General features: G+C 45.8%; 1 protein-coding gene across 1 annotated transcript in view; it reads left to right on the top strand.

Annotated features, from left to right (window-relative positions):
* Positions 1-475: 475 nt before the first annotated feature.
* The window catches only part of KAT6A (lysine acetyltransferase 6A), a 95,612-nt gene continuing 81,639 nt past the window's right edge, over positions 476-14,448 (top strand). The window contains exons 1-2 of the mRNA XM_083753112.1: positions 476-608; positions 2,204-3,131. Coding sequence (XP_083609238.1) covers positions 2,529-3,131 — 603 coding nt within the window. The 5' untranslated portion in view covers positions 476-608; positions 2,204-2,528. The remainder of the gene's footprint in view (positions 609-2,203; positions 3,132-14,448) is intronic.

Genomic DNA, 14,448 nt, shown 5'->3' with positions numbered 1-14,448 from the left:
AGCAGCTCCGTCTTTTTCGGGGGCTTGGCTGTGGGGAGAGAGAAGGAGATGCACTCTGCACGCGCTCCGAGAGGCCTTCTTCCCAAGTCCACTGCTGCAGGGCTGGCTGGGCGGATGGATCCTGCACGGCGAGCGCCGTTTCCCAGGAAGCCCGGGCTGGAGATGCCTTCAGGCCATGTTGAGGGCTGCTCTCGGTTTCCTACTGACTCAAACATGTTTAGGGATCTGCGTCCCCGCCCCCCAAAAGCACGGCTTCAGCCCCACAGAACATGGCCTGGCTCTGGTTTCCTCGGGGCAGAACTCCTCCTCGCGCCCTTGGCCTGGGGTCCCCGAGCGGCGCCCAGTCCCGCCTGAGCTTCCCTCGCCCGACCGGGGCTGCGCGTCCCGGGGCGCCGGCGGCGGCGCGCACGCGCCCTGCGTCTCCCGGGCTCGGCCGTTCCGCGGCCCGGCCCCCTCCCCGCGCCGCCGCGGCTCCGCCCCCTCGGCTGTTCCGCTGCGCGCCGCGCCGCCCTCCGCCCAGCTCCGGACCCAAGATGGCCGCCGTGTCAGTTTGGGTCTTCGCCGCCGTCCGGCCTCAGGCTCCTGGGCTCCGCCTCGCGTAGGCCCCGGTAAGCAGCGGCGGCCGCGGCGCCTCTCCGGCGGGCGAAGGGCGAGGGCGGGCGGGCGGAGGGGCGGCTCCGAGCCGGGCGGCGGCGGCGAGAGGCGAAGCAGGAGGAGGCGGAGGCGGGGAGAAGCCGAGGGAGCGAGAGGCTGCGCGCGGGCGGGCGGGCGGGCATCGGGCGGGCTCCTCGCGCCAGGCCCGGCCGCGGCCTGCTCCGGCCCGGCCCAGGCTCGCCGCGCCAGGCCCAGTCGCGGCCTCGCCTGCCTGCCTGCCTGCCTGCTGCCTGGCCGCCTCCCTCGGCGCCCGCCCGCCCGCCCGCCGGCGGCAGGTGCAGGCCAAGTCGGCCTCGGCGGCGCCAGAGCGAGCAGGCGGGCGGGCCTAGCCGGCGAGGCCGCCGCGGGGCCGGAGCGCCGCCGCTTGGCATCCGGGCCGCCTCGGGCGAGGCCTCCTGGGCTTGGGCCGCGCTTCGCCGTCGGGGACCCCGCCGCGGGCGAGGCGGCTGGGCCCGCTGCCTCCTCCTTGCCCGGGGCCTGAAAGTGCGAGAGGAGAGAAGCGGCCGAAGGACGGCGACGGCCCGCCGCCTCCGGACCCAACTTGCGCCGCTGCTGCTGCTGCTGCCGCTGCTTCTCCTTACATAACGCCTTTCCTCCTCGCTCTGGCGGCCAGTTGTTTATTGTTGCTTTTTTGAAACACACGCACGGATGCGAGCGACTTTTCCTTTTCCCGACTTCGGAAGATGCGCGGCTTCGCGGCCACCCAGATCTTGCGGTGTTCAGACCTGAGCGCCCCTTGCAAACTTAAAAACAAAAAAGGGACTCTAAAGAGGGTAAAAACTTTATCCCGTAAAGTTAGGGTAGGCAGCATTCTGGCTTATTTTTGGGCTCAAGGCGTGCAGTGCATTACGCCATAGTTCTTCTGTACAACCCTTGCAAGTTTAGGGAGTTTTAAAGTTTGTTCCCTTGCATCTTGGAGCCTGAGGTGGGATACATGTGATTGCCACTCAGGCCCTGACCAGACCCCAACCATGCTCTTCTTGAGCAGGTGGTAGGGTCATATACCTTCAGAAAGTAGCGTAGCTGCAACCTTCATGTAGGTGTTGGGTTGGCCCGACTGCTGTGAAAGGTTGGGCTAGATGGGCTTCTGCAGCTTTCTTGTTAGGCAGTTGCCTTTGCCCCTCCCAACTTACCTTCGTTTCCCCCCAAATGATGGTGACTTGTCCAACCAGCTTGTTTTCTTGTAGTAATCCTGCAAGTCTCTTTCCTGGGTGAGGAGATGGAATGAGCTGGCTTTTCTATGCGATTTTCTTCTCTACCTTTGGAGGATTTTGCCTCAGTTCTTTTGGTGGTTAGTGCCTTCTAAATGGTGTTTTGCTTCAAGTCCAGACTTGTTGAAGCATTGGCCCAATACATTGCCATTTTAAATGCCAAATCTTTAATTGCTTTCAGGTTTTTTTTTTTAGACCAAATATTCTTGGACAAATTTCCCTTTTTTTAACACAGCTATGCTGACGCTGTTGTGCTGAGGGGCTAGCAAAACTTTACAGTTATGAGCTGCTTGTTAAAAAGTCAAATAACTCTGTTTTCTCTTTTTTCTTTCTTTCAGGCTTACCATTTTATTTACTTGTGTACCAGATTGGGAATGTAAAGAGCTGGAATGAGATGTGCTGAATTCGTCTCACCTGTATGATACACCTGCTGCTTTTTTTGGAGGGGGGCAATTGGAAAATATGAATTGGTTCCTAACAGGATATATATTTTTAAATGGAAAATAGGAAATCTTATGTTTGAAAAAGGAATTTGGGGCAAACAACGTGTATGCTATGGTTAACTGGTCCCTATCCTCCGATCATCTGTTTTCCCATTCTGTGAAACTCCTTCAGTATAGGGATAAGGGATAACGACTCTATGGATATACAGAAGTCTTCATCATGGTAAAACTCGCTAACCCGCTGTACACGGAGTGGATTTTGGAGGCAATTAAAAAGGTCAAGAAGCAAAAACAGCGCCCTTCAGAAGAGAGGATATGCAATGCTGTGTCTTCGTCCCATGGTTTGGATCGAAAAACGGTTCTGGAGCAATTGGAACTGAGTGTTAAAGATGGGACCATATTAAAGGTTTCCAATAAGGGACTTAATTCCTATAAGGATCCTGATAACCCTGGGCGAATAGCACTTCCCAAACCACGAAACCATGGAAAGTTGGATGGTAAACCAAACGTGGACTGGAATAAACTGATTAAACGGGCAGTTGAGGGCTTGGCAGAGTCCAGTGGCTCATCCTTGAAGAACATTGAACGCTTTTTGAAAGGGCAGAAGGATGTGTCAGCTCTATTTGCAAGCAGTGCCCCTTCCACCTTTCACCAGCAATTGCGATTGGCTGTCAAGCGGGCAATTGGCCATGGGCGACTCCTTAAAGATGGACCTCTGTACCAACTCAATACTAAAGCAGCCACAAATGCAGATGGGAAAGAGAGCTGTGAATCTCTTTCTTGTCTTCCTCCAGTATCTCTCCTTCCACATGAAAAAGATAAGGTAAGAACCACTTGCTAACCAGCTCTTGGGTGTTGAATGGGAAATTCAGTGCTCCACATTACTTTTACAAAAGTAACTTGTAAATGTGTTGGTTTGTTAACTAAGAGTGTGAGCTGAGGACTCTCAGCTCAGCTCTGAACTCCCAAGTGGCTTTAGGCAAGGCCTTATCCCTCATCTTTCAATTTGCAATATGTGTGTGCCGGCGGGGGGGGGGGGGGGTAATGCCAGTTTACCTCATAGGTCTATTGTAAGGATTACTAAGAGAAGGCAGGTTTGCTCTGTCAGTTTTAAGCAGCATTATTAAAAGCACTACAGATATGCCTTGTGCATTTTATGGTGCGTAGATTATTCTTTCCAAGCATTGGGTATTTTGTTTGGAGGAGAGCAGATCAATTTTAAACAGGCAGATTCGCAGGGAGACAGATATGTGGTGTCTCTCCTTAAGCTGCATGTTAACTGCTCCTGGTTGGTGAGGGGCTTTTATCCTGTTCCAATGGGTGAATTAAATTTACACTTGCATTTTTGGCAGTGTAAGTTACACTGAGCTCTGTGTGTAGGGCCAGAGAATGAAGATAGTGAGGATGCAGCAAACCATAGTTTGTACCTCCTCCTCCTCCTCCATGAGCTGCTTTCCCCACCCTTGACATGCCCCCTTTTGCCCTGTACACTGGTGTTACTTTCCCCAGCAGGGCTTTTCTTCAGTCAGTGTAAGTCCATGAGCTGGGTAAGCTATTTACACTCACGTAAGGCCAGCTAAGTTGGGGTGGAGTTGATATGCTTCATCTTAACTTCTCCCAGATAATGTACATGAGGTTTAGGATCCTAAACCTCATAACTTCAGTATACTTTCTTTCCCAAATACACAGTATTGAATTTATTGTTAAGACCTTCAATGTCCTCTCAAGTTTTGTCCTCACTGGGAAAGAGTGAGGGAAGCTGCTTTTAAGCAACTTTGGAAATGGGAAGGTGGGGTTTGTATGTTAAAGAATGAGTAGCTGTTGATGTAATGAATGTGATAATCATAGAGACCTCTTATTTGTTACATTAAAATCAACACTTGTCCTGATACTAAGTTTGGGAAAGCCAAAAGATAACTAACATTAGAAATTAATTTGTTTATGCTGTATCATCTGACTTTTCAGTTAATATTACAACTCGCTCCTTCAGAATGGGCTCTACTTTCTTGCTTTGCCACTAAATAGATCAATAGATTCAAATAGATTCAGAGGCAGTAAGCTTCTCAATGCCTGTTATTGAGAGTGCTCTTATGCTCAGCTCCCCTGGTTGGTCACTGTAAGAGCAGGTTGCTGGGTTAGAGGAGCCATTGGCCTGATCCAGCAGGCCCTTCTTACATTCCTATTACCATGTCTCTGGACTGCTGGATGAAACAGGTCACTTGCCAGCATAGCAAATTTCAAAGTTGTAGTTTTACTTTCTGAATTGACTATTTTCTTCTATGGTGTACCACGTTTTATGTTGCACTGTTTTCCCTCCTTCCTCAAAATTTGTTATTGCTAGTAAAAACCTGGTAGGTACTTTATTCTATCAACTAGTCCAGAGCTACCATTTCTCCTAATTGGGAGGAAGATTAGATTACTGGGAATGCAATGTGGTAGTAACAGCTGAAAGTTTTAAGTGCTGGTATACACTAGAAAGTCTAGAGATACCTAAGGGCCCATAAATGTAATTCCAATTGATCTTGGATGACAAGGCAGACAGTGACATGTCTAGTGAAGAGAGCTGGCAGACTAGAGTTCACATTCTTGCTAAGCCACAAGCTGGTTGGATGACAAGTATTTGGCTGTTGGCCTTGGTTCACCTTCTATAGAGTGAGAATAGCATTGGCCTGCCTATTTGACAGTGATGTGATTAAGAGCTTTGATTGCCGTGTGTAACTTACTGCCGTGTGAACTTAGCACATGGGATGAGGAAAAAGCTGGGGATTTTGTGACTCAGTTATATTGCCAGGTCTGTGACCATATAATTTATTGTTGATATCACATATTGTCATTCTTCTAAGACAGGAAGTTTCTGTCTTTAAAGTAGCCCCTGTTCCTAGCTTTTGTGGGCTTTGGAAAATCATGTTGAACATTGCAGTTATACAAGATTTAGATATTATATATATCTTAAGTATAGAAATACAATGGTATCTCGGATTAAGAGATACTTCATTAGAAATGAAGCAGACATTGGTTATTTGCAAATGAAAAGTAAAGTGTAGCACCAATAACTTTTAAACGATGTCCTGTCAATCTTAATTTTGTTGACTGTTTCAGATAGTCTGCCAACCTCATTTGGTCTTGGTAGATAAAAGTTTGAAATCTGTGGTTGTGATGTGAATACGTTACTAAGGTAGCAAGGGTGACCATTGTCTAACTCAGTTGATACATAGAGTAAACACTGTTAGTCAATAATGCTACAAACTTGTCATCTTGGAAATCTTAAATATTGGGATACAGGAAAAAGATACTACATGATCCAGTGTAGCAAGTAGCATTGGTGAAGGCCAGAGGAAGTCTATAAAGTTTGTCTTAGTAGCTGTTCTCCCTATTGATCTCATTTGTAGTAGTTTGGGTTGCTTTTGACATGAGAGCATTCTTCCTGACTGTTCAGGAAGTGGTAATGAGTTGTCCACTCTAATGAATGCACCCATTCCTTTTGGAGTAAAGGTGGTGTAAGGTAAAGGTAAAGGGACCACTGACTGTTAGGTCCAGTTGCGGACGACTCTGGGATTGCGGCGCTCATCTCGCTTTACTGGCCAAGGGAGCCGGCGTACATGTGGCCAGCATGACTAAACCGCTTCTGGCGAACCAGAGCAGTGCATGGAAATGCCGTTTACCTTCCTGTCGGAGCGATACCTATTTATCTACTTGCACTTTGACGTGCTTTCGAACTGCTAGGTTGGCAGGAAGTGGTGTAGAAGGGGATTATCTAGTTTTACATCCATAATACAGTGGTACCTCGAGTTACAGACGCTTCAGGTTACAGATGCTTCTGGTTACAGACTCTGCTAACCCAGAAATAGTACCTCGGATTAAGAACTTTGCTTCAGGATGAGAACAGAAATCGCGCAGCAGTGGTGCGGCGGTAGCGGGAGGCCCCATTAGCTAAAGTGGTACCTCAGGTTAAGAACAGTTTCAGGTTAAGAACGGACCTCCAGAACGAATTAAGTATGTAACCAGAGGTACCACTGTAATATTGTCTGGTAGCTGAGGCTGAGAAATAATGAGTGATACAAGGTCTACCCAGTATGCTTCACGGTTGAGCAGCATTTTGAATCCACTATTCCTTTTCTGTTGGCCATGGCTATTTCCATTTCCTATGGCAACTTATGCAAAGATTAATGGTTAAGAAAACATTAATTTCTTAAAGGTGCATGTGAGAATTTCATCAGGCATTCTCTTCTAGCAATCTCTTTTTGGTTGATGTCCTGTTTACACACATCCCTTCTGGTGTTAGAAGCTCAGATATATAGGCTAGGTGCCAAATGGCACCTTAAATCTAGGTTGTGGTTGCCACAATGGAATGTCTGTTCACCAGGGGGTTGGACTAGATGACCCTCAGAGTCCCTTCCAACTCTATGATTCTGTGATCTCAACTGCATTGCTTGACTGTAGCTTGCCCTTACAATTCACTTGTCCCAGTATTCAAAAGGAAAAAAGCACACAGGGGAAATGGAAATGGAATTAACTATGAACTAAGGCAGAGGTTTTTAAACTGGTTGCCAACCTGGCACCCAGAAATCTCCATGTAGTTGCAATTGGACCCACACCAGTTGCAAAACGCGTCTGGTGCCTGGTTGGTTTCGAACGCTGGTCCCTTCTATTAAAGGATCTGATACAATGATGCCCCTGTTGCTGGATCCTCTGTTTGTTGTTGTTTCTCTGTTTGTAACTACAGTCATACTTTGGATCCCGAACGCCCTGGAACTCGGACATTTTGGCTCCCAAACACCACAAACCCGGAAGTTATTGTTCCTGTTTGCAAACAATTTTTTTTGGAACCTGAACATCTGATGGGGCTTCCGCAGCTTCTGATGCTTCTTTCAGCCAACCAGAAGCTGCAATTTGGTTTTCAAATGTTTTGGAAGTCAAACGGACCTCCAGAACGGATTCTGTTTGACGTCCAAGGTATGACTGTACTAAGATTGCAAGGCTCCCTCTGAGCGCAGAGGGAGTCACTTGGAGTCCACTCTGCCCACCCCCACCCCTGAAATATCTGGAATACAGCTGCTGGATATTCCATGGAGAGTCACTGCTTGATGGGAAACCCTGACGTTGCTGCATGTTTAACATAGCAGTGTTGTGGCTAATGTAGGGGAGGCAGCTGAAGGGCGGGTAGGTATGCTGAACTTCTGAGGTAGGCATCTCAAGCCATCTTACTAGAAATTCCATTGAATTCTGTTCTGAAATAATTCTGAGTAGAAATGCTTTGGAGGGGGCTGTTGAGAGCATAGCGCTTACCTAGAATAGATCACATGTCTTGTCTGGGGTTAGGTTTTGAACATGGGAACAAATTCACACACACAAAAGTTCTTTTGAGCATTTGGCAAAGCTTTCAAACTGAGGCTCTAAAGCTTTCCAACTGACTATGTCTAAATCCCTTCTAAGTTTCAAATCTGCATGCTAACCCTTTATTGATTTTTTTTCTCAACAAGGTGGTGCCATAGATTTAAGTAAATTATATTTCATGCTGTCTGGTATTTAACTTCCACTTCAACAGTGAAATATGTTTTTGTACATTCTTGCCAGCTTTATTTCTAAATTCTCACTATGCTGTTGTAGGTGCACCATGTCAGTGCTTAAAAGGATTGCCTGATATAAAGGGATAAAAACATTTGGCAATCCAGCATATGTTAGCAAAAAGGTATTGCTTTGAGAGACACAGACATTCCCTCCAAAAAAAGGTAATCTAAAAGTTGAAGTCATCAAGATAGAGTGGGACATGGTCTTTGCTTAACTCTCTGTGCTGAGCCCTGCAATTCACTGGCTGGTCTTGGGCAAATAACATCCTTATGGTGACTTATTGAAAAGTTGTAAAGTATATAATACCTCCCTCCCCCCTAGTTGTATAAATTGTTTTCCTAGTCTTTTCAATATCAAGACCCAAAGATTTAACCCTGGCTTCACAAATGTAGCAATGGTCTCCCAGTGATGTAATGCTAATCCCCACACTCTTAAGCATTTCAGAGAACATGTTGTCTGTAGTGGTTCTTGAATGTTTTCGAGGGATTTATTTGAATAACAACCTTGTTCATTCATATGGTGTCTAACCTCTTCTGACATTTTAAGCACTTGTTCACACTATAGCCTTGAAGGCTGAAACCACTCTTGTCTTTTTAATCTAACTACTTGGTTAAAATGCCTAGTTAAAGGAAAGGATGGCTTTTTAAATACTTTGTACTTTATGAAAATAAATGGCAGAGGAACCTATTTTGCATAATTGCAAGTAAAACTCCATGTACAATGGGAAGTACATACTGCAAGTTTTAGGTGTGGCTGAATTAGGGTGTTGGTTGTGTAGAAAAGAACTTGGAAGTTATTTGTGTGAAACTTCTTGTGTCTGTGTTGGGTGATGTAATTACCAGCTCACAGTTTTTCTAGTTCCACAGAATCCCACCTGACATTCCTGTTTGGATATAGCTGAATTATTTTAATCATGATAAACCTTGATAGCTGTTGGATACCTTTGGATAGGGCAATACCTGAAGTTATGGTATATTGTGACAACTTTGAACATTGAATAGCTCTCATACAAGGAAAGTATTATTTTATTTAAAACCATGGCTATTGATTCATGGATTCTTTGGAGGAAATTATTTTGTAGATGCTTATGCTTTAGAGAGATTCCTCAAGTTCTGCTCCTGTTTATCATAATAAGGCATTTCCTTGGCACTGAAAACTTAGGGTAAATAGAGACTAAAGGTAAAGGTAAAGGTACCCCTGCCCGTACGGGCCAGTCTTGACAGACTCTGGGGTTGTGCGCCCATCTCACTTAAGAGGCCAGGGGCCAGCGCTGTCCGAAGACACTTCCGGGTCACGTGGCCAGCGTGACATCGCTGCTCTGGCGAGCCAGAGCCGCACACGGAAACGCCGTTTACCTTCCCGCTGGTAAGCGGTCCCTATTTATCTACTTGCACCTGGAGGTGCTTTCGAACTGCTAGGTTGGCAGGCGCTGGGACCGAGCAGCGGGAGCGCACCCCGCCGCAGGGATTCGAAATAGAGACTACATTTAGACAAATTGCACAGGACTCCTTGATCACTAGGTGGAGCTCTTGAGTCGCAAAAACTGACTGGCGACCAATTAATTTCGGATGCTGTTTATGTAGTATCCTGAGTCATAGAATCATAGAGTTGGAAGACACCACAATGGCCATCGAGTCCAACCCCCTGCCAAGCAGGAAACACCATCAGAGCTCTCCTGACATATGGTTGTCAAGCCTCTGCTTAAAGACCTCCAAAGAAGGAGACTCCACCACACTCCTTGGCAGCAAATTCCACTGTCGAACAGCTCTTACTGTCAGGAAGTTCTTCCTAATGTTTAGGTGGAATCTTCTTTCTTGTAGTTTGGATCCATTGCTCCGTGTCCGCTTCTCTGGAGCAGCAGAAAACAACCTTTCTCCCTCCTCTATGTGACATCCTTTTATATATTTGAACATGGCTATCATATCACCCCTTAACCTCCTCTTCTCCAGGCTAAACATGCCCAGCTCCCTTAGCCGTTCCTCATAAGGCATCGTTTCCAGGCCTTTGACCATTTTGGTTGCCCTCCTCTGGACGCGTTCCAGTTTGTCAGTGTCCTTCTTGAACTGTGGTGCCCAGAACTGGACACAGTACTCCAGGTGAGGTCTGACCAGAGCAGAATACAGTGGCACTATTACTTCCCTTGATCTAGATGCTATACTCCTATTGATGCAGCCCAGAATTGCATTGGCTTTTTTAGCTGCCGCGTCACACTGTTGGCTCATGTCAAGTTTGTGGTCAACCAAGACTCCTAGATCCTTTTCACATGTACTGCTCTCAAGCCAGGTGTCACCCATCTTGTATTTGTGCCTCTCATTTTTTTTGCCCAAGTGCAATACTTTACATTTCTCCCTGTTAAAATTCATCTTGTTTGTTTTGGCCCAGTTTTCTAATCTGTCAAGGTCGTTTTGAAGTGTGATCCTGTCCTCTGGGGTGTTAGCCACCCCTCCCAGTTTGGTGTCATCTGCAAATTTGATCAGGATGCCCTTGAGTCCATCATCCAAGTTGTTGATAAAGATGTTGAATAAGACTGGACCCAAGACAGAACCCTGTGGCACCCCACTAGTCACTCTTCCCCAGGATGAAGAGGAACCATTGATGAGCACCCTTTGGGTTCGGTCAGTCAGCCAGTTACAAATCCACTGAGTGGTAGCATAGTCAAGACCGCATTTTACCAGCTTCTTTACAAGAATATCATGGGGCACCTTGTCAAATGCCTTGCTGAAATCAAGGTAGGCTACATCCACTGCGTTCCCTTCATCTACCAGGGTTGTAATTCTGTCAAAAAACGAGATCAGGTTCGTCTGACATGACTTATTTTGTTGTGTTGCAGTCTGTTTTGAAACAGTGGAAAATTGTGCAGAGGTTTGGGCTTGTTGTGTTTTCTGTGATGCAGCCTTCTCGGTAGTTGGCTTTTTTGCCATCTGACATTTTAAGGGTACAATTGTTTATCCTATGCCTTTCAATTTCATTCTTTCTCCACCACTCTAGAAGTGTCGAATGCAAAAAGGTGAATGATATATCAAGTCAGCAGTGTTTCTAACGTTCCCTGTCATAGAGCTGGTTGAACAAGTGGGACTTTAAATAAGTCAAGTTTGACTTTTGATCTCAACAGAAACTGCTGGAGGAGCTGCCCAGGATCTGAATTTGTGATCCCTGTAAAAGACATCATCACCATCATAATCATAATCACCGTCCTCATCATAATTTTATTATTTGTGTCCTGTCCATCTGGCTGGGTCTCCCCAGTGACCTCATTTCTCAGAGGTCACTCCCCAGTGACCATTCTCAGAGAAGAACCATGTGGCCAGATGTGTTTGGGCTCCTTCGTGGTCTACCCATAGCCATTTATCTCATATCAGTTGGAAACAATAGCACCCACTGTCCATGGGAATCTGAAGTTTGGGGTGGGGGTGAGGAAGAACAACAAATATCAAGTATTTTTTTCCTCTTTGCTTTCAGCTGATTATAGGGGGTATTCTTGAGAGAACACTATTCAAGGTTGCATATACTTTTAAGGTCAAAATTTCTAAAGGGTAATGTGATCTGCTTGCAAAATTCAGAATTTTAACCTGAATTTTAATGTTAACGTGTTGTGCCTAGTTTTGACTTTATTTTGGCAGATACCTTATTTTATACAAAACTCTTGATTTGTGAAAGTCTTATGACTAGGTCAAATTGCATATATTGTTTATCTCTGCCTCCTATACCTGCAGTGCCAGAGGTAGAGTGAAACTCCAAATTCACTACTGCCGACCTATGCAGCTGGTGGCTTGCTTTTCTTTTTCTTTTCTTTTTGTTGGGAGCCAGAGGAGATTCTGAAGGCAATGATGTCGGAGAGAAGTCTGCTGGCTTCATTTTGTGATAGAAAGTGAGGGGTGATGGAGGCAAACGATGGAGGTGCCAAGTGACCATCTAGGTGAGCAGAGAAAGTTCAGTGGCTAGCAAATAATTTGAAGAAGAACTGTTAATTCCAAAGCCCTTTAGCTTGCTTGGGTCCAGGGGTGGTGGAGGGGCTGCCCATTTTCCTTTCTCCTGATTTAATTTTTTTATTTCTCCTCTCCTTTTGCCATCAGTGAGAAAAAATCACCAAACCAGCTCCAGGGCTTGTTTTTTTAAAATCCTTTTGGAGTGTGGGAACTTTGTGCCTTTGAATCTGGATCTCCTGTCATACACCCTTAACATACCGTATTGACCCGAATATAAGCTGTACCCACAAATAAGCCGCACCTTTAAAATTCGGGGGGGGGGGGAGGGAGACAATACCCAAATATAAGCCACTCCTTTAAATTTCCACAGGCACTCACACCCCGTAGATGGCAAATGTAGAAGAAAATTCTACAGGTACTAGAGAGGACTCCTGGCGCTGCTTGCCCCATGCTCTTGGCTGCACACTGGGCGGGGGGGGGGGGGGAGGGAGCCTTGCTGCATTGTTGGTTGCCTTTCCGCTTCCTCCCTTCCTGGCCTTGGGGGGAGGATGGGGGACTGCGCGTGGAGTGGGTGCCGCTTCCCCGTGCTCCCGGTGTGTTTGTCTTGGCGGGGGCCATTACAGGCTGAGGGGGAGCCGTGCCACGGTGCCAGTGGTCTTCCCCCTTCCCTGTGTTCCTTCCTACCCAGCTTTGGGGGAGGCTGGAGGAGCTGCTGACAGGACGGGAGGGGAGCGATATCTATATCGTAAAAGCCAGGTTTTGTAAGGTCGCAAATTTAAGCCACACTTTAACTTTTCACTGTTGGAATTTGGAAAAAAGGTGCGGCTTATATTCAGGCCAATATAGTACTCCCTATTATTTCTGATGGCATAATTCTGGTAGTAGAACTGCATCCATAGAACTTTAGGCCTCTGAGTGCAAAAGTGCTTGGGTGCCAGTGGGGTGCAAGTTAATGTGCCCTGAGGATGCTCAGCCAGACTTTGGCCAGCTTTAGGATTGTGGTAAGGCAGTTTCCATTTAACGCCTTCAGAACCATTAGGTAAATACTTTTTGATCATGATGAAACTGATAAGAGGTTTTAACTTAATGCTACACTTTGATTTTAAAATTTGCCATCAGGAATAGAGTTAAACTATTATTTAAAGTACAGTAATAGTTCAAGTTAGTAGAGAGTAGCTGTAACTTGCTTCAAATAGGTCTTCTCTTCAGTATTTTTGTAAAATTTGTCAGATATCAGGCACAGTGGACCGTATTTTCACTAGTGTTCAAAATTAACCGGTTGCCAGTTGCTGTTTTTGTAACTCTGGAGCACTACCTAGTGACCAAGTTGATATTTCCAGTCTTGTGGTTTGTGACTGTCCTTGGGCTGAAGCCCTTCCCTTTCTGCCTGCTCCCCAGGAAGCCTTTTAATGTGCTAAATGAACTGTGAAGAAGCTGGGGGGGGCGGGCGGGGAGGAAGATAGTAGCTTTGGAGAAACGGAACAGCTGTGTGGGGAACACCTTTTAAACTGGTGCATATTCTATAAAATATAATCTTTTAGAAATAGAAGAAAGAGGTGTGTGTGGAATTGTATGATCATTTAAGTGCAAGGGATTCAGAATGACCTATCAACATTTATAATTCAAACTGCAAGAGGTCAGTATTACTTGCACTGGTTGTTGTTTTTTTTACTGGAAGTGAATAAAGTGTTTTTCTTAGGGAAATCCCATTTTTTATGTCAGAAGAAATGACATTTTAGGGTTTGTATAAATGTATGAGGGTTTTCATGCTAAATCCTAGATGTTTATAAAGAAGGGTAGCTTTTTTTAAGTGCAAACATTTCCCATAGACTTCCTCTCATCTACACTCATAGAGTTAAGTCACTACAGCTGCTATAGTAATTTGCAGTGGGGCCAAACCTTAAAAGATACCAAGGATCTTGAAATGGACTTTTTTGCACAGGTGCTCCTTTACCATTTACACAAGGAAGTGCTTTGCTTACAGTAATAAAAACATTAGAACTTTGAAAATAATCACATTATGTGGGCACGAATAGACAGTGAGACAATATCCCTCACTGGCAGCTCCACTTATCACAGAAGCTGTGACCTTGCAAACTGAAAGAAAATAGTTACAGGTAGGCTTTATCCTGTAAGACCAATTGCAGTCGTTAACAGTGGTCAACAGGTTTACCACACCTATCAGCCAATCACTCATTCCCACCACCCTTCTGATCAATACCCCTCCCCACCCTCTCACTATATACAGTGGTACCTCAGGTTACAGATGCTTCAGGTTACAGACTCTGCTAACCCAGAAATAGTGCTTCAGGTTAAGAACTTTGCTTCAGGATGAGAACAGAAATCGTGCTCTGGCGGCGCGGCAGCAGCAGCTGGAGGCCCCATTAGCTAAAGTGGTGCTTCAGGTTAAGAACAGTTTGTTAAGAACGGACCTCTGGAATGAATTAAGTACTTAACCCGAGGTACCACTGTTTAAGGGTCTGGTGACTTCTGTTTCAGTGTATCTGAAGAAGTGTGCACGCACATGAAAGCTCATACCAATAACAAACTTACCATAGTTGGTCTCTAAGGTGCTACTGGAATGATTTTTTTTTTATTTTGAAAGAAAATAGTTCACCCCAGTGAGAGCCAGTGTAGTATAATGGT

Source organism: Podarcis gaigeae (genome assembly GCF_964106915.1).
Source record: "Podarcis gaigeae genome assembly, chromosome: 8".
NCBI classification, from domain to species: Eukaryota; Metazoa; Chordata; class Lepidosauria; order Squamata; family Lacertidae; genus Podarcis; species Podarcis gaigeae.
Note: the sequence above shows the minus strand (reverse complement) of the source record. Positions and strands in the feature narration are given on the sequence as shown.